The 26,862-nt window shown below is 41.6% G+C and overlaps 1 protein-coding gene across 1 annotated transcript in view; it reads right to left on the bottom strand.

Annotated features, from left to right (window-relative positions):
* Positions 1–25,764, bottom strand: part of LOC137048435 (uncharacterized) — a 28,200-nt gene extending 2,436 nt beyond the window's left edge. The window contains exons 1-4 of the mRNA XM_067426596.1: positions 25,752–25,764; positions 24,338–24,406; positions 7,185–7,599; positions 3,822–4,444 (exon numbers count right to left, since the gene is read on the bottom strand). Coding sequence (XP_067282697.1) covers positions 3,822–4,444; positions 7,185–7,599; positions 24,338–24,356 — 1,057 coding nt within the window. The 5' untranslated portion in view covers positions 24,357–24,406; positions 25,752–25,764. The remainder of the gene's footprint in view (positions 1–3,821; positions 4,445–7,184; positions 7,600–24,337; positions 24,407–25,751) is intronic.
* Positions 25,765–26,862: the final 1,098 nt, after the last annotated feature.

Below are 26,862 nucleotides of genomic sequence, written 5' to 3'. Positions count from 1 at the left end.
AGTAGCCGGCTGATCTCTTCAGTTTGTCAGTAGAAGCCGCTCGCGTTCTGCCACCCGGAAGTGTCTTGAGGCGATTGTTTACAAACATTCTGAAATGGTCTATAGACCCTTTTACAGCCCACGTGATCAAAGAGTTGCGCGCGCAGTTTGGCAACGGAAGTGGTGTTGTTCCCTAGTGGTTCTAATGTGTTAGCAACTCCGAAAGTTTATCAAAACGGTTTCCCAGTATCAAAATGTCTGGCTGTTGCGTTTTCGGTTGCACTAATCGCTATTCCACCAATGGGCTTAAAGGACAACTCCGGTGAGAAATGAACCTAGGTGCACCGAAGCATTGAGAACTTTGTAAGAGTACAAACAGTTTAATAAGAAAGACAATTTATAGACAGTGCATAACGCGTTCACGGGCAGGTGCCATCTTGGAAAACAGTCTCGACTCATCGAGCGACGAGAGCTCTGCTAAGTGATGAACTGTGACTTGGAATCTCATATGGTCCGTTGTTTCCGGAAGAAAACACTGAACACAACAGAGAAAATAAATAAATACAAATAAAAATGTACATGTTAATACATTTCACAAACTTAGTTCCTATCGACCAGCTCACTTAGAACAGCGCTCGTGGATCGATTCGTCGAGACTGTTTTCCAAGATGGTGCCTGTCCGTGAACGCGTAATGCACTGTGTTTACAACGTATCTTCTTATTAAACTGTTTGTACTCTTACAAAGTTCTCAATGCTGCGGTCTGCATGTAGGGACCCTCATTATGCTGCCGTGTTAGTGTGAGGCTATTTTGAGCCTTGTTTGTGGTGTTAACTAGCGATTTAATTTTGCCACCCTGTGTCGACCCTGTGCCCCATAGACTAGTGTTATAAGCTAATCTGTTTTTAAAGATAAAACTCTTTACATTCGATTTTCAAGAAAATGCATCCCAGAGAACGATCTACTCGGTAACCATCTGTTAATTACCCCTAGGGTCATTTCTCACCGGAGTTGTCCTTTAAGTTTTATAGGATTCCGACAGGATCACGGCCGTTCCAGAAGAACCGGCGGTAACGTTACCTGTGGCTGCAGGCGAATAATGCATTGATTGGAACGAGGACATAAATGCTTGCATAAAAAATTACATTTGTAAAACATTTACTGCACTTGAATTATAATAAACCTCCCAGCATTGGCTGCCACTATGTACCCCCCACCCCCAGATTATCATATCAATAATCACAGTACTTATCAATTTCATTTGTAATGATTTTATTAATAGTTTAATTGCAAAATAACTATCTGAGAAATGTATGCAAGCAACATAGTTGCTATTAAAGTACTATAGCATTACAAAATTAAACTTTAAACAGAAGTGTGTCGACACATACGAATCAATAACAACATAAAATGTAAGGAAAATGAATGTATGTCTGTGTGAAGAATAAGAATAAATGTAGAAAATTGTATTGGACATGCTGTACACACCCACAGACGACGTATTCATAAGCATCCAGTGATTTATATGCTTGTCTCGGGTGTACACGCTCGGTTTCTCAACTAAATACGTATATATCCGACCATCTGGCCATCTGCTAACGTCTTCTATCCACTCCACTATAGTACACGGATCTGGTAGCCGAATACCATTCGATAAAGTCAACTTTTTAAAATAACTTTCTCGGTTTGTGTTGCTTAATCCGCTCACGTAGCTTGACATGCTGCTGATTCTCGCCACAGTTTGTTTTGTCTAACTTTTATTTGAGGAAATCTGTTGTAATAGGCTATTAGGTTTGGACTTATTGGTCCTGCGCTTTTTTAGTGGCATTCAGTATAAGGATATGGCTGTTCATAGATTAGTTAGTGATCTCATTCTCTCTTGCGCTGCTGCTTCGCTAGCATGAATGAATGAAGGAGCATCGTCGGCATCAGGAGTTAACGCAGTTTGAGCCAGCGGCTCGATTGATAAGGCTCTGTGTCGACAGACATTTCACCCTCCTCCACTTCAGGTGAAGGTGGTGGAGAAAAGTCCTCTACTTTAGATGACCGCTCTGTTGCAAAGCTACTGTCCTCACTCCAGTCACTATCCATCTCTGCAAGTCTGACAGCTGTCAATCAAGTTCTCAGGTGCACCCCCCCCCCCCCACACACACACACTCACACTCAGCCCCGCCCTTGTCTGGTCCCCTCTGTCTCCGCTTTTTAAGCATTTTTCAAATATTGCCTGAGGGCGGAGTTTTATTTAGTTGTTACTACTGTAAAACTTTATTAAATTATTATTGGATCTCAGGCCTAGTCCACACGTACACGGGTATTTTTATTACCGGAGTTTTTCCTCCTCCGTTTTAAAAAACAATCGCGTCCACACAAGCACGGTTTAAAAAAAAAATCTGTCCACATGAGAACGCAAAACTACGCTATGATTGGCTGCCTGTTTCCATATGGGTCCCATTCACTGCACCGATGCACATTGCACTGACTGAGGGATGCCATGGGCTCAACTGAAACACTTCCTACAAGTTCCTTTACTTTGGACTCAGTGACAGGTAACTGTACAGGTGCAGGGCTGAAGTGGACTGTAATAGCTTCAGACACTTGCTTTACTATTTTGTATTATTGCATTCTGGCGCCTTTGTTCTGCAATACAATGAAATAACTGAACATCTGTAGGATATACATGTGATAAGCGCTGTTAGTGGAGTCCACCGCATAGACTCGACTCATGTAAATCAAAAGGAGATGTGGAAAATCTGATATCAAACATAGGAGAGAACGGCGCGCACTTCAATTTAAAAAGCCGAAATCTCCGGTTTCACCATCTACACGACAACGCAGTAACCGGAGTTTCTAAAAATCTTCACCCTGGCCGGAGTTTTCAAAAAAGTCCGGTTTTAGTAACCGGATACAGCGTTTGCGTGTGGACGAACAGCCAAACCGCGTAGAAAAAGCTGCGGTTTTGAAAATACCCGTGTTCGTGTGGACAGGGCCTCAGTCATTCAGTGTTTTCAGATTATTTACTGAATAATAGTTTCTTTATTTTAAAAATATGTTTATATTAACATTTTATTATTTCCTGAACATTAATTAATTATTTTATTCATAAAAATCAAAAATACTGCAAACTTTGCTAAAGAGATTTTTTTAAAAGTAATAACTCATAAAATTGATTATAATCTGAAATATATTTTACAGGAGTTAAAAAGTGACAAACTGTCAGATAAATATTCAGTGTGTATGACGATATAGGCCTTCACGCTGGCATGCTGGAGCTTTGAATCCATGTTTAAAATGTTAAAACAAACAAACAAACAAACTACCAAACTATTAATTCTGCGGATCAACTACTCTCTGTAATGTGGATTTTTAGCAGAACAGAACACTTTTATGGGAATCTTCTGGTGTTGAGGGAGGAAAGGGGGCAAGAGGGGTTCTAGCCACCAAGCCACCCCCCTGTGCCCAACCCTGCTTCTGGACGTGGACAGAAAAGTGTGCATACACTTACATTCAAAGGACAGAAAGCCCTCGGACTAAATCTAAAATATCTTAAACTGTGTGTGAAGATGAACGGAGATCTTACGGGTGTGGAACGGCATTAGGGTGAGTCATTAATGACATAAATTTCATTTTTTAACATCAATTTAAATATAACATTTTGAAAATATGTATTTATGAAATATGTATTTAGGAAAATCAAGCCTTTATAAAAGCAGTCTGTGAACCAGACATCTGAGAAACTGACAACACCATGAAACAACATGATGGAAGATCATTAGTGAGTATAGATGGTAAGCTAAATAAGAAATATGTATTGTTTAGATATTTACATATTAAGGTTTGTCTTACCTGTTTGTTTGATCATTTTTAACTCTCTGATTTCTTCCTCCAGTTGAATCCTCTTGTCCATCTGTGCTTGATGATATGTAGCAGATGAGTAGCAAGTATTCCTCATAGTAAGCACATTGATCAGTTCTGAGAGCTGCTTACTTTCAAATCTTTGCTCACTGTGTGCACTAAGTGTGTAGTATTTGTTCCCAGATTTTTCAAAAATGTTCTGAATATCTCTGTTTCCATGTATAAAATCATGAATGACTTTGTCCTTTCTGTTACCCTGCGGTATGAACAAGATCGTCAGATGATCCCAGAACTTCCCATCAGCTGTGTCAAATATGCCAGTGAGTACATTGATTTCTCCTTTATCATCATCAGTGAGAGGACTGACAGGAAGGACCAGGAGAAATGTGTGTATGTTAAATGAACACAGAGACAGAGCACAGTGTGCCTCATGCAGCACATCTTTCTGAGACAGAGATGTATTGTATAGCTCCGGCATTTCAACCAGGGTGACCTGATATCCAGATGAAGGTGTGTAGCATACACCCTCTCTCTTCACACATCCATGGATGGTTTCAGATTTATAAACTCCTGGCAGTATTGTATTTGCTGTGAAAGCCTTTTCATCACTGCTCCTTCCAAACATCACCAGATTGAGATTTGGATAACATTTCTTTGGCACTGAAACAATAAGTATTTTATCAGTTCAGATTTCCTTCTTTTAAACCCACCATTTCTTTCCTACTTCTTGTAACATGAAAAATAATTGTTTTAAAGCTCATCAGTGTTCACTTACACATCAGTATATGAAACACAATTGGATTAACAGTAAAAATGCCATAAAATGACTGTAAAAAATACTATAGAAACAGATTACAGATTTTAATTTATGATAAAAAACAAACAAAAAACTGTTATATCAACTGATATAGTGTTAATGTTTGAACCCACTGAAGTACTAATATCTGTTTTGTACACTGACAACCACCAGAAACAGGTGATGATGAGAGAGTCACATGATGAATCAAAGTTCATCACTTTGAGAAGGTTAATGCTAAGACATGTCTCGAATGGAATTCTGGGAATATCAATTTATGTTTTTCACTGTAAAGCAGGGGTCTCCAAACTCAGTCCTGGAGGTGCCACCTGCAGAGTTTAGCTCCAACCCCAAATAAAAACTCTGCAGGACAGTGGCTCTCCATGACTGAGTTTGGAGACCCCTGCTGTAAATTATACAGTGACTTGTTCTTTTTCACTTTCAAAAAATAAATAAAATGTAATGGTATTTTTTTGTAAAATTACACTAAATGTCAGGTTGGATCTATTACAGCTATTCGCTGAAAAGCGGAAACTTACTGTTAACCAATGAAAATGTTTTTACTGTAGTGTTTTTGTAACTGCTAAAATCATGGTCATTTTTTACATTGTTGTTTTATGATATTGTTTTATTGTTTATTGGGCTTACTTAGTTTTTGTCTGTTTTTTTATTTAATAAAATTTTGTACAAATTGCAGTATTTGTAGAACAAATATTTCAAGCATTTAATTTGGTAAGATAAATCATAATTCAAATTAAACACTTTTCATCTCATGTATTGTATAAATCATGGGTAGCAGAAACTCCAGTGTAAAGCTTGGGACATACTCTGCAAGAACAAAGAAATGTGTTCGTTTTCTCGAGGTGGCAAGAACAAGAACAAAGTTTGTTATGGCCAGTACATTCCATACTTCACGAGAAAAGCAGGTGGCGATCATCTGGCGTTTCTCCGCATTAACCACGCCCACTTTAAATGTATGTCCAATCACACAATAGTTCTTGGATACCGCAAGAAAAAAGTTCTGCTCAGGCGATGTGTCGAGAACTAGTTGCGAGAACTCCCAAACCAGGGCTACGAGAACAAAATTACGTCATTAAGTTCTCGCAGCCCTGGGAGCAAGACATTTTTTCTCTGTTCTTGTGGAGTATGTTGAAGCCTTTAAAGTAACACCCCTCAGAGTTTAAGTTAATGAGATAATGAGATTAATAAAGTGATGACTGACCATTAGTGAAGACACCTGATGATAATGAGAAGAATCACTAAAGGACAGAGTCACCATTATTTAAAGTCACCATTATGGTGATCAGTGTTTATTTTAGTTGGGCTCTCGGCTCATGGTTTTATAACATTAGTTTATGTCTGCCATTTATAGCAGCCAGACAAGTCCAGAGAAAAAATGATCAGGTGCTGTTGGTTGTGTTTTGATATAATCATCATGAGCTGAGCCACTGATGTCATTTAGAGCCTAATCTTTGTGTTAGGTTTGCTTTATTGGTTACAGCAGCCCTGATTCGACAGCATAAGATCTGGTGTTTTCAATATAATCAGAGGGATTTTTAAAAGTTATTCTGTTCAGAAAAGGTTTATCTCTCTGTCATTTAGACACACAGAGACATCAAGAGTCAGCGTATGAATCTCAACAATGGTGGCCATCAAAAGTCTTTTGCAGTGCATTCTGGGTGAACCAATCAAAACCCACCCATGGCTCCCAGCATGCATAGCGGCATGAATCAATTAAAAGATTAATTAATTTAGTAATTTATTTTATTCTTATCATTTACTTTTATTTTTGCTGTTTTATGCAACTTTTTAGTAGCTTGTTTTGTGATGATACGAGTTAATCTGTGTATCTGATATGCTGTTTATCACCATTGTTGAGATTCACACACTGATTCTTGATGTCTCTGTGTGTCTAAAGCAATGAAGTAGTTGCAAACTTTTTTATTGCAGAATCTCATGCTGTAACAGCACAGAGCTGATGTAATCATTTAATGTAAAATTACCCATATGACTAGTGATTGGTTTCAGAATTATATTTATGCATTTGTCAGACAATTTTATCCAAAGCAACTTACATCATGGTACACGTTTTACAAAACGATTTTTTGATACAAAATCCTCTAGTATATTGTGTTGAGATTCAAGGATTGGTAGCATGACAGTGATTACTTACAGTCTTCTTCTGTTGCGCTCTGATGTCTGAGTTTCAGAAATGACGGCACTTTGTGTTTGAGCTTAGCTGGAGGAGAAAGTAGCTTTTAACTATTATTGAGCTTTGTTTATATTGCCTTTATATGTATATTTAACATCAAACTTTATTTAATACTCTGCCACAACACCTACCAGTCTTACTTTTTCCTCTTGGTTCCACTGTTTCCATCTTTTTACTCTCATGTGGCTGTTCAGATGATGTTGATGGCATATCTGGTGGTAACTCGTAAGTATCCAGAGTCAAATGCCTTCCCTTATTATTTGTTTTCAATGACGTGATTTTCTTAAATAACTTAACCCGAGGACACCCATCTTGAAATGCGTAGTATTTCCATCCCTTGAGTAACCTCTGAACAGCTTCATGCTCCTTAGCACTGTATCTCTTCTCACTCATCAACACTACAATGGTATGTTTCATAATATCATCTGACAAGTCATTCATAAACTTCATAATATCTCTGTTCTTCCCAGTGAGATCTGGATGCAGAATCGGCAGAAGCACATGTGGACCTGGAGCGGACATTTCCTCAGAACATCTCAGTGCCTGAGAAACTTGGGCTACAGGAATCTGTCTGTCAAAGAGATTTGGTGTGATGATCACAGATATGCGTTGAGTCTCAAAGCGTCCCCTGGCTCTCTCGGGACACTGCTGAAGGCAGGGAGGAACTTCGCTGTCAAATGCTGTTTTTTCCAAGAGAAAATTTCCAATTGCTCTTTTTTCTGCCCAGTTCTCTCCCAATATCCAAATTCTTAGTTCAGACACTAGAATTAAAGAAATCAATTTTAGAGTTAGTTCAGTTAGGACCACTTTGAGAATGAAATTTATTGACAATCTTTGATTTGGCGAAAGGCTTAGGCTCAAAGATGTTCGAGCTGCCATACCAGGCAGCTTGAGATACATCCTTGAAACAGAATCCCCCCAGCCTTCATAATAACCAAAAGTTTCTAAGCATATATTACAGAAAATATAAATATATTCGGTAATATTCAATATATTCGAGTATATAAATATATACTCGATAATGAATATACTAGGAGGTGAAGGGGTGGAGGTGGGTGTAAATGTCTGTGCGACAGACTGAAGAACATGAGTTTGAATGAGCTTAAATACTATAAATTGAGTAGAGTAGGTGGAGTAACAAATCAGCTGAGCGTCAGCTGATAACGTTTAGTGATCAGTGTTCTGCCTGAACTACGCTTGAATTCCATTCGATAACTCAAGCTCCATTTCTGGCAGATCATATCAGTCAAGCTCGGATCAACTGACCCATGCCTATCACAGCATCCATATCCTGCATTTAGTATTATTCATCTGCTTGCTCAGGAGTTAATTCCCCTCCTCCATCCCCATGCTCCTCTTGTCATCAAGGCTCTCTGATATTCCTCCTCGATTCAGACTCATTTACAGTAGCTTCAATTTATGTTGTTACTAGGGCTGTCAAAATTAACGCATTAATAAAACAATGCAAATTCATTTTAATGACACAAATTTTATTAATGTGCATTTTCTCTTTGATCTGTGGCCTAGCCCGTAGTTGGAGAAATCGAGAGCATGCCATAGATGTAAAGGATGCAGAAGCAAACAGAAATGGGGAAAGATTATAAAGCCTACATAGGCTACCATTTTTTTCTATTGAACTATTATTAAACTATTAGGTTGAAATAAAAGAAAAGGGTGTTTTTACACTGAGCACGTTTGCTGCAGTCCAAGTCCGAGCGCCGGGATAGTTCTTGGTTTCCACTGCAGCACTGGTCAAATTGATTCTGTTGAACCCTGGGGCATTTGCATGCATCTTACATGATCACAAACATCCACAGGGTATGATAGCAGGTCAATATATTGGATGAAGGGGGCTTTTGTTGCTTGTGAAGGGAGCAGTGTATGAGTGATGCGCGAATACACTGCAAGCTCGCTCTCGCTCATATTCGAGGTAAAAAAATAACCCCTTCACCACTTAGTATGTGTTTTATTGAACTATACATTATAATCAGCTAAAACGGATGCAGAGGTTACTTTTCTGAACAAGAGTGCTCCTGAGTCCATGTTTTTCACACTGTTAACATAAAATTGCGGCACAGTTCGAATGCAAACAAGCTCGAAGCACCTCCTCCAGGATTTGGTCTCGGGTTCGGGACCCTAGTGTGCTCACAGGTCCGCATGACAGCTTTCAAATAGCCACTTTTTCATGCGAACTGTGCCCTGTTCTGAACTAAACTGCCAGTGTAAAAACTACCTTTATTTATATTCTTAAAATGAGATAAATCTCAGCTTATTCTGAATTTTTAGTCTTAGGCTTAAGAGACATGCTTAAGAGAAAACATCTGTGACCTTTGATACTATTCTCTTTATGCTGTGAATATGATTTCACTAATAGTCAACGTACATTTGCATAAAGCATGCATGTTTGTCCATACCCATGTTGATTAGAGTATTTAAAAACTTGAAAAAATATTAATTTAAGGTACATTTACTGATAAAAAGGTGTGATTAATTTGCGATTAATCGCAAGTTAACTCATAACAAATATGCGATTAATCACAATTAAATATTTCAATCGATTGACAGCCCTAGTTGTTACATAAAATGATTGTCATTAAGAACATTGATGATATCTGCAATACATTTATGTTGGTTCTGTTCTGTTAACGCTGCACTCACTGCTTTTACCCATGGTAAGTTGCATGAATAGGAAGATAGTTCTTGCTTAAAACAGAACCATCCAGATTGACAGAAGTATTGCAATGTTAATATCAGTGTGGCAAGGGGGGCGTGGTTCAGCGAGGTCTGCAGCAGGAGAGAGAGCCGCGGGACGAGTGGTAAGTGGGTGGGTTGGACGCAGATTGATAAGACCTGTCTCTTATTCCAGTAATGGGCGTGGAGAGAGCTTAAAACGCTGGCAGAATCGGAAGCATGGGAGAGAGAGACGGACTGCTGATGTTCCCCCCACTGAGACATTGAGCTTACCGGAACCCGGAAGTGGAACGACCCGGAAGCGAAACCGAAACTGAGCATATGAAAAGACACACGCTGAAGTGTGCACGTTGTTGATTTTGAGTTATTTAATAAAAGAGACGTCAGCAGTCCAAGCTGACCCCTTGTCCTCTTCCTTCCTTACCTACGAACTCTTTACACTGGTGCCGAAACCCGGGAAGGAAGCAGGACCAAGCCGCCGCCATGCAAACACCGTCCTCCACCCCACTTGCGGAGATCATCTCGTCCCTCGCGGTCCTACACCTCGAGGAACATCAGGCACTGCTGGACCTTAGGACGGATCAAGAACGAAGATTCGCAGCGATCGTCCAAGGCCAGCAGGAGGACTGCGAGAGGTTTCGGAGCTGGCTCGACTGGGAGGCTCGCGCCGAGGCCGCCGGGCAGACCGGCGCACCGGGGTACGTGCCGCTGCACAAGATGGGGCCACAGGACGATCCCGATGCCTTCCTGGAACTATTCCAACGGACGGCGGAGGCCTGCGGGTGGCCCCGTGCACAGTGGCCGGTGCACCTCATCCCCCTTCTATCTGGAGAAGCCCAGGCGGCCGCCCAACAACTACCGGTGGCGAACCTCCTGGTCTATGAAGATCTGAAGATGGCCATCATCCAGCAGGTCGGCCGGTCGCCAGAACAACATCGTCAACGTTTCCGTTCCCTGGACTGGGGCGAGGCCGGCCAGCCCTTCGCGATGGCCCAGCAGCTCCGGGACTCCTGCCGCAAGTGGCTATTGGCCGGCGGAAGCGACGTGGACCATATTATCGATCTGGTGGTGCTGGAGCAGTTCATCATTCGGCTCCCCAAGCGAACCGCCGAGTGGGTCCAGTGCCACCGGCCCACGTCGCTGGAGACGGCCATCAACCTGGCGGAGGACCACATGGTGGCGTGCCCTGGGGTCAGCGAACCCCCTCTAACATCTACCTCTCTCTCCCCCACCTCTACTTCTCTCTCTCTCCCATCTGTCTCTCTCTCTCGCCCTGTCCCTCTCCCTAGGTCCCGCCCCCCTCGTATTCCCCCCCGAGGCCGGGATGGGCCCGGGGCAGTTCGGGAATTCCAGCTGATGGGGGCGGGAGGGGATCATGCTTCCGGTTCCTCCCTCTCTCCACGTCCATTGTCCAACCCACTCTCTGCCACTGGGGCGGCGGGTAGGCCTGGGCTGGCCTGTTGGCGTTGCGGGGACCCGGATCATTTTGTGGACCGGTGTCCCATGATGGACATCGGGACAATGATCCGGGTTCCGGACGTCCCGCAGGCCACCCCCGATCAGGCAGGAGAGTACCAAATACCCGTGAGTATCAAGGGGGGTACATATCAGGCCTTGGTGGATTCAGGATGTAACCAAACCTCTATCCATCAAAACCTGATGCAGCCGGGGGCATTGGATAAAAGCCGCGTGGTTAAGGTGCGGTGTGTGCACGGGGATGTGGTGGAGTATCCGGTCGTCCCAATCACGATTCAGTTTAGGGGAGAAAAGCATAGTGTAGAGGTGGCGGTTAGTCCTCACCTCCGGCATCCGCTAATTTTGGGGACAAATTGGCCCGCCTTTTCGGCTTTATTGGGGTCGTTATGTGCGGATGCCGCTTGGGGGAAAAAGGCTCGGATAGGGTCGGCACGAGTACAGGTTGGGGAGACCGAAACGGGACCACTGGAGACCGCTCCAGAGGAACTGAGCGGGATCGAGAGACTGATTCTCTCGGACCGCGATGACTTTCCTCTGGAGCAGTAACAGGATGAGACCCTTAAGCACGCCTTCCAACAGGTCCGATACATCGACGGCCAGTCTCTCCAACCCGCCTTGCCCGTCACCTATCCCTATTTTGCCATATTAAAAGACCGGTTGTATCGAGTGACCCAAGACACTCAGACAAAAATGGATACAACCCAGTTGTTAGTTCCTAAGAGCCGCCGGAAAATGCTTTTCCATGCTCATTCTAATCCGATGGCGGGCCACTTGGGACAGGCGGCCACGCTGAATCGCCTCATGACCCGATTTTTTTGGCCAGGCATTCACGACAACGTGCGCAGGTTGTGCGCGTCTTGTCCGGAATGTCAGTTGGTAAACCCACTGGCCGCTCCAAAAGCGCCATTGCGCCCCCTCCCGTTAATGCAGGCCCCCTTCGAAAGAATTGGGATGGACCTCATCGGGCCATTAGAGCAATCCGCACGCAGGCATCGTTTTGCGTTAGTCATCGTGGACTACGCAACACGATACCCGGAAGCAGTGGCTCTCTGCAACATTTTGGCGAAAAGTGTTGCGGACGCACTGTTTCGTCTTATCTCCCGGGTGGGGGTTCCGAAAGAAATCCTCACCGACCAAGGCACGGCGTTTATGTCACGTACGTTACGCGAACTGTACAGGTTATTGGGCATTAAATCCATTCGAACAAGCGTCTATCACCCACAAACGGATGGCTTGGTCGAGCGGTTTAATCGCACACTTAAATCCATGATCCGTAAGTTCGTTCAGGAAGACGCCAAAAATTGGGACAAGTGGTTAGAACCCCTCTTATTCGCCGTGCGGGAGGTGCCGCAAGCCTCCACGGGGTTTTCCCCCTTCGAGCTTCTCTACGGACGCCAGCCTCGGGGGGTGCTGGATGTCCTACAAGAGACTTGGGAGGAGGGACCTTCTGTGGCGAAAAACGAAATTCAATATGTACTGGACTTGCGAACAAAACTCCACACACTGGGGCGGCTATCCAGAGAGAATTTGTTGCAAGCCCAGGACCGCCAGAGCCGGTCGTATAACAGGGGTACTAAACTACGCAAATTCACACCGGGAGAGAAAGTGCTTGTATTACTCCCTAAGTCAAGCTCAAAATTAATGTCAAAGTGGCAGGGGCCGTTTGAGGTCGCACGACAAATTGGGGATCTCGATTATGATGTGATACGGTCCGATAGGAACGGGGCTCGTCAAATATATCACCTCAATCTCCTTAAAAAATGGAACGAGGTGGAATCAGTGTTGTTGGCAACGGTGATCGGGGGAGAGGATGATCTCGGGCCAGAGGCGAGCATCAAAGCACAATCAGTCGCGCTGGCCCCTGGTGGAGATCACCTCTCACCGTACCAACTCGCTGATTTATCTAAATTACAGGCGGAGTTTGCCGACGTGTTCTCGCCCCTACCGGGACGTACCGACCTGATTCAGCACCATATCGAGACCGAGCCGGGCGTTAGGGTTTTGGTCCCTAAAACCGACGGCTCGGTCAGGTTCTGCGTGGACTATCGCAAGGTGAATGCTGTGTCGAAATTCGACGCCTATCCAATGCCGCGGGTTGAAGAGTTGCTTGATCGGCTGGGCACGGCTCGATTTTATTCGACATTGGACTTAACGAAGGGCTATTGGCAGATCCCCTTGTCTCCATTGTCCAAAGAAAAAACAGCTTTCACCACGGCGTTTGGATTGCACCAATTTGTCACACTTCCAGTCGGGTTGTTCGGTGCTCCCGCCACCTTTCAGCGGCTCATGGACAGGATTTTGTGTCCCCATGCCGCATATGCTGCTGCTTATCTGGATGATATCGTGATTTACAGTCACGATTGGCAGCGGCATATGCGGTATGTCAGGGCGGTCCTAAGGTCGCTGAGAGGAGTGGGGCTCACGGCCAACCCGAAGAAGTGTGCAATTGGGCGGGTGGAAGTAAGGTATCTGGGCTTCCACTTGGGCCATGGACAGGTGCGTCCCCAAATTGATAAGGCCGCAGCAATTGCGACCTGCCCAAGGCCCAAGATCAAAAAGGAGGTGAGGCAGTTCCTAGGGCTGGCGGGATATTATAGGCGGTTTATACCCAATTATTCGGACCTCACCAGCCCTCTGACTGACCTCACTAGAAAGGGGCTACCAGATACGGTCCAATGGACGGAGCCGTGCCAGCAGGCCTTCACCCAAGTTAAGGCTGCTCTGTGTGGCGGGCCGCTTTTACACTCCCCTGACTTTTCTCTCCTTTTTGTGTTGCACACTGACGCGTCGGACAGAGGGTTGGGCGCAGTACTGACCCAGGAGGTGGAGGGGGGAGAGCGGCCGGTGCTGTACATTAGCCGCAAGCTCTCCAAGAGAGAGGCTAAGTACAGCACCATAGAAAAGGAATGCCTTGCCATCAGGTGGGCCGTTCTCACCCTCCGCTACTACCTCCTGGGGAGGGAGTTCACCCTTTGTTCGGACCACGCTCCTCTCCAATGGCTCCACCGCATGAAGGATACCAACGCGCGGATCACCCGTTGGTATCTAGCTCTACAGCCTTTTAAGTTCAAGGTGGTCCACAGGCCAGGTGATCCACAGATGGCTGTGGCAGACTTCCTCTTCAGAAATGGGGGTGCGGGGTGCGGGGGGGTTTGCAGAAAGGACGCATCCCCGGCCTGAGTCGGGCGGTGGGGGTATGTGGCAAGGGGGGCGTGGTTCAGCGAGGTCTGCAGCGGGAGAGAGAGCCGCGGGACGAGCGGTAAGTGAGTGGGTTGGACGCAGATTGATAACATCTGTCTCTTATTCCAGTAACGGGCGTGGAGAGAGCTTAAAACGCTGGCAGAATCGGAAGCATGGGAGAGAGAGACGGACTGCTGACGTTCCCCCCACTGAGACATTGAGCTTACCGGAACCCGGAAGTGGAACGACCCGGAAGCGAAACCGAAACTGAGCATATGAAAAGACACACGATGAAGTGTGCACGTTGTTGATTTTGAGTTATTTAATAAAAGAGACGTCAGCAGTCCAAGCCGACCCCTTGTCCTCTCGTTCCTTACCTACGAACTCTTTACAATCAGTTTTCAGTGTTGGGAAAAAAAATTATGCATTACAATATTGTGTTACTCCCTAAAAAAAGTAACTAATTGCATTACTTAGTTACTTTTTATGGAAAGCAATGGGTTATGTTTTTCTCACTAAACCTTGACTCACCTAGACAAACTGGCAAAACCAAACTTCTACTAGCTGTCTCACGTCACCAGAGTCAGCTAAATCCCAGCACATAGAGACTCTTTCACCTAGATATTATCACATAGAGACTGTGTCTGTTCCCCGAATTAGTAAATACAAAAACACATCAAAACCATTCAACAGTAAAAAATTAATTGATGTCCAACAAATTGTAGCGACTCAGGCGAATCAAACACACAATCGCCAGTTACATTTAACAAATATGTTTTGAATGCTTTGTGCTTAGTAACAGACCTTCCCCCAACACAACAGAGAAAGATTCTCCGTTACCCTGGAAACCATCTGATAAGACGTTTTACGGCCCAAAAGAATTTGGCTACAGGAAAAGTTTCAGACACAAAGAGTTTAAGACACGAAGCTTGTAAAACACATGCTTTTGCCTCAAATTATAGACAAACCATCTATAAATGAACATGCACCCCAGGACATTATATGTAAACACATAACTGTCTTGTAAGATGTTTCTTCTGTATGGTATTTTGCATCTTTTTGTCTTTGTCTTAACAATGTACTAGTTCAGGTAACCTCCTATATGACATGTCTCCTATCAAATTAATGCTCACTTCACGACTTACATTTCCATGTATGTCACTTATTCAGAAAATGCAGTGTGTGTTTGTTGCATTAATTAGAGTATGAATGGTCAGAGACCCACTGATTCAAGCTTGAAACAAAGAGCCATAAAATCTCCAGAGGAATTTCCCGCTTGGAAATCCCAACAATCTCATTGGTCAAGTCTACCCCAGGAGGGCGTGACTACTCCCAGACCTTAAAAAGAGATGCTCGGATGCCCTCCCCCTCTCTCTCTCTTCTCTCTCTGGCTGAACCAACACGTCATCGTGGCTGGCCCTTGAGCCAGGCCACCAATGCAGGCCCTCCAAGCAGGGAGGGCCTCCATACACAGAGCCATGTGCTGTGTGGGACCAGAAACCGAGGCCCACACACGACTATTGGGCCAGCAGGCCCCAACACTCTCTCTTCCTTCCTCTCCTCGCTTTTGCATCGCATCCATCGCACACACGCGAAAAGCCAAAACTAAAGCAAGTATTCTTATTTCTAAAATCCAAACTGCTGTTAAAAGGTTTGTGCTATTTCCCGTTGGGACAAGTTAACTTCTTGAGGCCTCTGTGTGTGATGAACTGAAGTGGAAGCTGTTTCTCTCTCTCTCTCTCTCTCTCTCTCTCTCTCTCTCTCTCTCTCTCTCTCTCTCTCTCTCTCTCTCTCTCTCTCTCTCTCTCTCTCTCTCTCTCTCTCCCTATCTCTCTCCCTATCTCTCTCTCTCTCTCTCTCTCTCTCTAATTTTGGTCTATTCAGTATCTTCGTTTATGTACCATATTCTTTCGTTTACTATCTATATTTCTACTCTCTTGATGCATATTTAGTGTGTACTTTCTGTGTGAATTGTAGTGTTGTTTTTAGTCTGTGTTTATTAAACCTCCAAAAGACATTTAATGAGTTGAATCTGTTATTCTTCCACATACACAAAGTCAATGAAACTTACGATCTAACGTTACCTAACTGCTTATGCTACTATTTTAGTAAAGTAACTTGTACGACCATTTGAAATATTGACTTTGTCCTGATCAGTAAAGTTAATGATTCTTATGCGCTCGTAAAGCAGTAATCCCTTATTGAGAATTGATTTGAAAGTCTATAACTAATTTGCAGGACAAACTTAGTAAGATAATTTCAAGCAATTCCGTAAAGGGTTACTTGTATTTAATTAAACATTTTTCCCTATCGGGAAATCGGATGGTGGGCCCTGTCCGGATCGGATGGTGGACCTGCCTGGACATGACCAGCTCATCCTGGAGTGTCTGCTGAGCCGTGTCAAATGGTGTCTCCTCCGAATTTGCCTCACTGGCACGACATGCTCAAAACCCGTCTTCGGCACAATAATTCCGATCTTTCATGTATTCATACTCTTGTGTAATCGACGCGCCATCCCATCATTTATTTCCAAATAAATCTGTCTCTTCCGTGATACCCTGAAATTTTGAATATTCAAATCTAATATGATTTCTGACCTGTAAGGTTGCCAGTATAATAATCTTACACGGTGTGAGTCTGACTGAGTCTGGTTTCTCCCAAGGTTTATTTTTCTCCATCACGCCCTGATGGAGTTTTGGTTCCTTGCCACTGTCGCCTTTGGCTTGGCTTGCTCAGTTGGGGACACTAAAAATATGATTAAAGTTATTCAACTTATTATACAAATAAAATGTATGAATTAGGTCTTATTTAATTCTATAAACTATAATACTGATATGCCAACATTGTCGCTATATGATAGATTAAAATAAGCTGATAACATCACTGTTTACTCCAGTACGACTGTACAGCCAAATCTAATTTTGTCGCAATATTATCCTGTTTGACACTGTGAAGCTGCTTTGACACAATCGTGATTGTAAAAGCGCTATATAAATAAAGTTGATTGATTGATATCGGAAAATTTTAATACGTAATGAACGACTAGCAAATTATATTCATAAATTCATGAATATTGAATATTAAATCCCTTTTGAGTTAATTATTCCCTGAGACATTAAACTCACATAGTCGTTTTTGTTACAAAATAAACAACAGATATAATACGGATGAACAATTGATAAAGCTTGAGTTGCTGAATATTCGATCCCTTTCGCCAAAAGCACTTATTGTTAATGATATGATTATAGATCATAACTTAGATGTGCTGTGTTTGACAGAAACCTGGCTAAAACCTGACGATTACATTACTTTAAATGAGTGCACCCCCCGAGATTATTGTTACAAACATGAGCCACATCTGAAAGGTAAAGGGGGAGGTGTTGCTGTAATTATAATAATATCTTAAGTATTACTCAGAAATCTAGTTTCAAATATAATTCCTTTGAAGTTTTGGTGCTTTATGTAACGCTGTGTAGTGTAAATGATAAATCCCGTTTGAGCTACTGTATACAGGCCACCAGGCCACAATACAGACTTTATCAAAGAATTTGCTGGTTTTCTATCAGAGTTGTACTGGCTGCAGATAAAGCACTAATAGTTGGGGATTTTAATATCCATGTTGACAATGAAAAAGACGCATTGGGATTGGCATTTAGAGACATTCTAAACTCTATTGGAGTTAGACAACACGTATCGGGACCCACTCATCGCCTTATACTTTAGATCTAATACTGTCACATGGAATAAATGTTGATACCATTGAAATTCTGCAGCAGAGCGATGACATCTCAGATCATTACCTAATATCATGTATACTTAATTTACCTAAGGCTGCAAAGCCGTCCCCTCGCTTCAAATATGGCAGGACGATAACCGCTGCGACTAAAGATTGCTTTGTGCATAATCTTCCTCATCAGTTCCATCTCCTCAGCATTACAGATAGCCAAGAGGAACTCGATGTTGCAACAGAAACTATTGACTTTCTCTTTACCAGCACTTAAGACACAGTTGCTCCCCGGCACTTAAAGAAGATTAAAGCAAATAATCCAACGCCGTGGTACAACGAGCACATTTGGGCCCTTAAAACAACAGCCAGAAAAATGGAGCGCAGCTGGAAGAAAACAAAACTGGAGGTTTTTCGCAATTTGTGGAAAGAGAGCATGATGGCATATAGAAAGGCCATAAAAACTACTAGATCTGCTTATTTCTCAACTCTTTTAGAAGAAAACAAACACAACCCTAGGTATTTATTCAATAAAGTGGCTAAATTATCAAAAAATAAAGCTTCAGCTTCTGATGTTCGTAAACAGCACAGCAGTAAGGACTTTATGAACTTCTTTACTAGTAAGATTGATAATATTAGGAATAAAATTATAACCATGCCGCCGTCTATTACAGTATCACTTCAGACAGAGCACTGTAGTGTCACTGAGGAAAAATTACACTCATTCACTACTATAGGAGGAGAAGAAACTTGGCTATAATTAAGTTGGCTATAATTAAACCACTTATTAAAAAAAATGCAACTGAACCTAAAGAATTAGTCAATTACAGGCCAATCTCGAATCTACCATTTCTGTCAAAAATACTAGAAAAGGCAGTGTTTTCACAATTATTTTCCATTTTAGAAAGGAATGGTATATGTGAGGATTTCCAGTCATGATTTAGACCGTATCATAGTACTGAGACTGCTCTAATTAGAGTTACAAATGATTTACTCTTATCATCTGATCGTTGTTGTATCTCTCTATTAGTGTTACTCGATCTTAGCGCTGCATTCGATACTATCAACCACAATATTCTTTTGATTAGACTCAAAAATTATGTTGGCGTTAGTGGAACTGCTTTGGCATGGTTTAAATCGTACTTATCTGACCGTTATCAGTTTGTAGCAGTAAATGAAGAGATGTCACAGCGATCACAAGTTCAGTATGGAGTACCGCAAGGCTCAGTGTTAGGACCGTTGCTTTTCACCCTGTATATGCTACCACTGAATTACAGGCAAATCTCGAATCTACCGTTTCTATCAAAAATACTAGAAAAGGCAGTGTCTTCCCAATTATGCTCCTTTTTAGAAAGAAATGGCATCTGTGAGGATTTTGTTGTGATTTTTACTTTTGTCCACCCAAGGACACTAAGTAGGGTAGTGATTGGTACTCACGTCACCGCTGACGTTGTGAATTTTGGATCACACGTCACTTAAGGTGTGGTTATGAGTACATCAGATGACCACCTTCCCCCCTGTTAGTTTGGGACACTAGTCAAGGCCTTTTACCTTGGCTGTATGAGAACACTCCGCACAGGAGGCTGCCCAGTCATTTATAATGAATGTAAAGGGGGGAGAGTTGGTCAGCTGATTTATCTGAAAGATTGGTGAGATTTCTAACTTGTAGAGCCTTTTCTGTTTTATCAGCACAAGGAAGACACAATTGTAATAAAATAGATTTTATTAACAAAAGATAAACAGAACAATTAACACAACTACTAAATCAATACAATGAATGATAAAGGAATAAAGTGTGTAAAATGCATAAAATACATGTGAGTAAGTTAAGTGTGGCTACAGAAGAGTTACATTATCTTATGGAAAGATAAACGGTTGTTTTTCTGAAATTAAGGTGAAGAACCTTATGTATCAAACAAATAAACAAAAGAATATTTGTTATTAACTAGCATCAGTTATATTACTTGTAATGTAAATTACAAAATCATATACTGATAATATACAACAATGCCAAGGTCTCTAGAAAGAGGTTTGGTTAAGTGATATTTACGTTCCACGTGGTTGAGTAAGCAGTCCGATGGTGATGACTTCTTCCACTGGTTTTGCTGGGAGACTATGCAGTGAAGAAAGGAGCTGGAATCTGTTTCAACAGCCTTGAACACGAAGATATGTGGGATGCTGATCTCCTGGGGCACCAAAGGGTCCTACAATCTGGAACACGCGGATGAGGCCCTGAAGTAGGTGCAGAAGGTCCTTAACCTGGACCACGCAGACGAAGGAACCTTGAAGTAGGTGCTCTCCTGACCTTAACCTTGTTGCAAATGTCTCTGTGTGTCTTCTGCCTCTTTGGACCAGACACTCAGAAGTTGGTCAATCTGCTCTGGTCTCTTTAGCAAGGAGAGCTAGAACCTGGTGAACTGTTTGTCTCTGGCATGGAGACTCGGGACGTGCTGTAGTCATCTCGCTGGACTAAAACTCTGAACGTAGTGTTGGTTAATGTCTCTTTCCTCACAGGCTGTAGGCTCAAAACGTTGTCGTATCTGTTGCTGCCTCACAAACTGTAGATTCAGATCCTCAGATCTTGTGTTGTCTCTCTGGTTAAACCAGAGAATCAGAACTTTATTGCTCTGTCACAGTCTAATCCTTGGCGGACAGACTCAGAACTTGGTGAACTGTTTGTCTCTCGCGTGGAGGAGACTCCCTGGTTGCTCTGTCACAGTCTAATCCTCAGCGGACAGACTCAGAACAAGGTGTGTCTATTGAAAGGGTACCTTTATCCTTTTCCGAATAGGAGTTGATTGCAATTTGGCGCTTCTCCATTCCAGTGTTGTTATTGGCTGCTGACATCAGAGAGGGCACACAGTGTTGCCCTCCTTTCTTCCCCTGTGGAACTCATTTGCATAGTGTGCACAGTAAAGTTTATCAATGCATTTCTCACTTTCCAAACCACCATTAGAATACCCTTGGGAATATACTAAACAAATAGACACCAAACATGCCAGGAAAAGAAACTGTCATGTGTTCATTCATTTGTTCATTAACAGCTGAATTTGTGGAAGATGTTGCATTACAAATAGCTGTCACTGCGAATACTTATTTCTCTGAATAAGTATGAGATGGATATGTGTAGTTTACATCAGTCTTAAGGTTTCCAAACATAGTTGTGAATGGATTTGGATGGATCAGTTTTGGTCTTTCTTTGTTTCACCACTACTGCTGAAGTCCTGAGGAATGTTTATGGCCGTCACAAACCAGGACATTAGGGATCAGTCTCTAGGTGGGTGAAGGGCAGAAACTGCATGTGGACCAATGAGAAGTCCTGTCCTTCCTGGGCTTGGTACTAGAGGTCTTCTTCTTGCCCTCAAAGAGGTGTCTGGCTGTTGTCCAAGCATCTTTATCTGATGCCGTTGGACATTTTGTTTGTGCTAGTCCAACAAGATCCAATCAAAATGTAGCAAACCTTTGTCCACCTTTACAGGCAAAGAGGGGCCCGGCCATAAACTGGGCCCTGGAATGTGCTGTCCACTACAATTTCCAGTCAGGATTTAGACCGTATCATAGTACTGAGACAGCTCTCATTAGAGTTACAAATGATTACAAATGATTACTCCTATCATCTGATCGTGGTTGTTACTCGATCTTTGCGCTGCATTCGATACTATCGATCACAATATTCTTTTGAATAGACTCGAAAATTATGTTGGCACAAGTGGAATTGCATTGGCATGGTTTAAATCGTACTTATCTGACCGTTATCAGTTTGTAGCAATAAATGAAGAGATGTCACACCGATCACAAGTTCAGTATGGGGTACCGCAAGGCTCAGTGTTAGGACCGTTGCTTATTACCCTGTATATGCTACCACTCGGAGATATCATTAGGAAGCATGGCGTTAGTTTTCATTGTTATGCTGACAATACTCAGCTCTATATTTCTTCACGCCCTGACGAAACTTAGCAATTCACAAGATTAACGGAATGCATAGCTGATATAAAAAATCGGATGAATAGTAATTTCTTGTAACTTAATTCAGATAAAAAATGTTTTTTAATTATTGGACAGAAAAGCTCCACAAGTAGTAACCGAGAATACTGTCTAACACTTGATGACTGCTCTGTCAAGCCCTCGTCATCAGTGAGGAACCTGGGTGTGCTCTTTGATACCAATCTTTCATTTGAAAGCCACGTTTCTAGCATCTGTAAAACCGCATTCTATCATCTTAAAAATATATCTAAATTACGGCACATGCTTTCAATGCAAAATGCTGAACAGTTAGTACATGCGTTCATGAGCAAGAGGCTAGATTATTGTAATGCTCTACTGGGTGGTTGCCCTGCTCGCTTAATAAACAAACTCCAGCTAGTCCAAAACACAGCAGCTAGAGTTCTTACTAGAACCAGGAAGTATGATCATATTAGTCCAGTTCTGTCAACACTGCACTGGCTCCCTGTTTAACATTGGATATATTTTTACATCTTGCTTATTACTTACAAAGCACTAAATAGTTTAGCTCCCCGGTACTTAAGCGAGCTCTTAACCCATTATACTCCATCACGTCTATTGCGGTCTCAAAACTCTGGCCAGTTGATAATACCTAGAGTATCTAAATCAACTGCAGGCGGTCGATCCTTTTCCTAGTTAGCATCTAAACTCTGGAACAGTCTTCCTAGCATTGTTCGGGAAGCAGACACACTCTGTCAGTTTAAATCTAGACTAAAAACACATCTCTTTACTATGGCATACACATAGAACATTTTTAACTTTCATTATTCAATTCAATTGACTGATTGTTAGGCTGCATTAACTAGGTCAGCCGGAACCGGGAACACTTCCCATAACACCTGATGTACTCGTTACATCATAAAAAGAGTGACATCTACGCTAATGTTAGTCTCTCTGTTTATCCCGAGGTTTATCCCGGATCTGGGCCCTGTCCGGATCGGATGGTGGACCTGCGCCCAGACATTACCAACACGTCCTGGACTGTCTGCTGAGCCGTGTCATTTGTTGTCTCCTCTGAATTTGCCTCACCGGCACGTCATGCTCAATAAACCCGTCTCCGGCGCAATAATAACTCAAGTTATTTATACTCATTATTCATTTCAAGTATTCATACTCTTTTGTAATCGAAGAGCCATCCTAAATGAACCCGTCTCTTGCGTGATACCCTGAAATTTTGAATATTCCGATCTAATATGATTTCTGACCTGTAAAGTTGCCAGAATAATAATCTTACACGGTGTGTTAATAGGCCAGAGGAGAACTGGCACCCCGACTGAGTCTGGTTTCTCCCAAGGTTTATTTTTCTCCATCATGCCCTGAATGAGTTTGGGTTCCTTGCCACTGTCACCTTTGCTTTGCTTGCTCAGTTGGGGACACTAAAGTTATGATCCAAATTATTTAACTGAATATACAAATAAAATTCATTAATTAGGTCTTATTTAATTCTATAAACTATAATACTGATCTGCCAACATTGTCGCTATATGATAAATTAAAATAAGCTGATAACATCACTGTTTTCTCCAGTACGACTGTACAGCCAAATCTAATTTTGTTGCAATATTATCCTGTTTGACACTGTGAAGCTGCTTTGAAACAATCGTCATTGTAAAAGTACTGTATAAATAAAGTTGATTGATTGATTGATTGATTGATGTTACTTTTGCATTACTTTTTCTCACTGGGCTTGTGTTTTTTAATTTTTTTTTTTTTTTTTTTTGGCAAATGTAAAGGCCCTTTCACACTAAAAGTTTAACAAATGCCTCATACTGGACAACAGGTCATCAAACTGGGTGTGGGGCAGGCAGAAGTACCACTGAAAGTAACTGTTATCCAAGCGCAGCTCCTAAAGGAAGGGGTAAAACTCGCCCAACTGGGTATGCCTCCAGAGGGTTTGGTAGGCCCAAGTACTGCAACGCTGAGCCCTACGCCACTGTTCTGCTCACCAGAGCAAATACAGAGCAGTGAGTGTCTCGATGAATGCTCCATCAACATCAGCCATCTTGCAAACAGACAACCGCCTAGCACTTGCCCCTTCCACTTGCCTCTTTCGCCTCGAAAATGGGTTTATTTAGCTTCAAAACGCTCAAATTATACACGTCTAATTCGCTGTGGACGCAAGTAGATTCAAAATGTTCAAGCTTCCAACTAGAAGCTAGCGTTCGGTGTGAGCACAGCATTAGCCAATACATCATAAGTCACTTGCATTACTTATTTGAAAAAGTAACTCAGAGATTTTGTTGTAAATTTAAAAGTACTGCGTTACTTTAGTAACTAAAAAGTAATCTGATTACGTAACTTGATTTACTTGTAATGCATTACCACCAACACTGGTCGTAACAGAGTGTCAAAATAATATATAACAATACATAATGGTAAGAAGGTTTTACAAGAAGGCTTTTTATGGACTTTGTCTTTGTACTTACTGTTTGGAGGCTCACTCATGCTGTTTCTTCTCTTCCGCCCTGGTCCTCTCTCCTTTTGGTCCGATAAATCTGTTGATTAATTGCAAGATGAGTTTCAAAACTGCTTACATCGGTGCTGAAAAATTATTAATCTTTTAAACCTTCCCAGTATTGCAAATTTTGGATGTGAGATAAATAAACTCATCAGCTGATTGGTAGAGTACTCCATGACCTGATTTGGGTGTGTCCAATAAGCAAAACATCCAATATAAGCAGCACTGGTGAGGCTCCAGGAGTGATTTGAAAGACCCTGTTGAAATGCGTTTATCTGATAACTTGCTGAAGCCAAAGTTTTTAAATAATATTGTAACACACATGGTATAGGTTTTCACATGCTATGGGCCAGATTTACTAACAGCTTGTGCTAGCCTCTTATGTACTACTGTCAGAATTTACTAAAGAATTAGCGCTGAGAAGTCATGAACAGGGTTATTTTGTGGCTGGTCTGTTGCATATGCATTTGTAGGAGTTTTTCTTTCAGACGCAAAATTCTTGGAGGAGATTAAATAAATCATGCAAGATTGTTTACTAAGGTTTGCTCATTCATTTATTAGAAAGGGCTTTCATACTTTTTAAATGATCCATAAACAATTATTGCTCATGAACCTGTGGAGCAGTTCTTATGACTCTTAACAGTTTACACGAGGTAAACCAATGAATTTGTGTCAGTGAATGTCCAGAAATGAATCACAGTATGAACACACAGTTACACTTCAAGCTACTGTTACCTCACATTGTGACCACATAACAAGTATCCTGGGAGCTCATGGTCAGATCAGATTGTTATCTGTTTTTTTTTTTTTTTTTTTTTTTGCCGAGTTATATTTTAGAGACAAATGTTTCCCTAGAAATCAACTAAATCTGAATAATAATAATAATAATAATAATAATAATAATAATAATAATAATAATAATAATAATAATAATAATAGTAAATTAGTGACATTTAGGGATTTGCTGATATGTTTATTTTATTTTAAAGTTTAAAAATAAAAATAAAAATTGAGTGTCAAGCACCAAATCTAATAAAATGATTTTAAAGCTGCTATGGTCATGTTATTATATGCTTCACTTTGTAAAAATGTATTTTCTTTCTAATGGCTAAATAACAAAAAAATGCATACACTGGATCTACAAAACAGCAAATGTTTGTAAAAGACATGGGGGAAAAACAATACGGAAGCACAATGATAAGGAAGTGGTATCCTGTGTTTGGGATACCAAATGTGAGCCATGTCGACATGTAACAGATAGGCAATAAAGTAAAATTTAAAATGATATTAAAGATATTACACTGATATTATAGTTAAAAGAAAGTTTCAATGTAGTAAAATTGCCTTAAATGCCTATTTAAAACATGTTGGATCATACTCACAATGTTGAGCCGCCATTTCATAGCTCCAGGTTTGCCTGTAAAAGTGAAAGTATTTATTCTCTCCTGACACACCTTTTTTAAAGGTGCAGCAATGAAATTTAATCTCGGGCTGTTGTGTGTCTAAGGCGTTTTCTGCTGCTGGTGTTACAGCGCCACCTGGTGACGGACACGCGAAGAAACAACCCAATCTAAATAACTGCATATAATTTAATAATTATTCTAATAAAATGTAATAAAATATTGAGCTCATAATGTTATTTTTTTTTATTTTTTTTTACATTATGAGAAAAACTCACCAAAAACAGCATATTATTTTCATTATTGTATTAGCTTTTTTTTTTTTTAATTGTATTCAGATTTTGTAAATTTTTAATAATCTAAGGGCGTTTTCACACCTGAAAGTCCGCACCAAGGTCCGAACCAAAGCTTGTGTTTTGATACATTGTATCCATTTGGTTAGTTTTGGTTTGCTTTAACGTCGTCTTTCTTTCCGTTTTTTTTTTTCGTTTCTTTTTTTTTAATTTTATTTTTACAGTTTTTGCTCTATTTAAAAACAAAATAGATTAAAAAAAAAGTATAGTGCATCTCTTAGCAATGTTTTGTTCTCGAATAATCCACTGTTTCTGAACGGTCGGTTTGAACCAATTAGGCTAGTTGAATCATTCAAGTGCACCAGCTATAGCAGTTTTATATTTCATATAGCCCTGGAATAGAAAATAAATCTAAAAATCTCATTACATTATTTAGGCAATTGTGATTACAGTAGGGCGTAGCTAAGGGGGGGGGGGGGGTGGGGGGGGAGTTAGGACGATCTAAGGGCCCATGCATGCGCTTTTGGGGCTCCCAGAGATCAGTTTTATTACTAGTAACAGTACTAGTAGTAATTAAATATAAATTGTAAATGTATAATCTACAAGAGTAACAAAAAAAAAAGATGTCTTATTTCTGCATTTCTGGCAAAAAAAAAAAAAATGCTGCCCCCATTTAGGCTACTGCATCGATCCTGTTCTGCGTAGGTCATCAAAACCAGCGTTGGGAGTAACGCATTACAAAAGTAATATATTACAGTAACTTATTACTTTTTGCTGTAACGTAGTAGTGTAAGACATTA

This window comes from Pseudorasbora parva, chromosome 2 (genome assembly GCF_024679245.1).
Source record: "Pseudorasbora parva isolate DD20220531a chromosome 2, ASM2467924v1, whole genome shotgun sequence".
NCBI lineage: Eukaryota > Metazoa > Chordata > Actinopteri > Cypriniformes > Gobionidae > Pseudorasbora > Pseudorasbora parva.
This window is presented reverse-complemented; position numbering and strand designations above follow the sequence as displayed.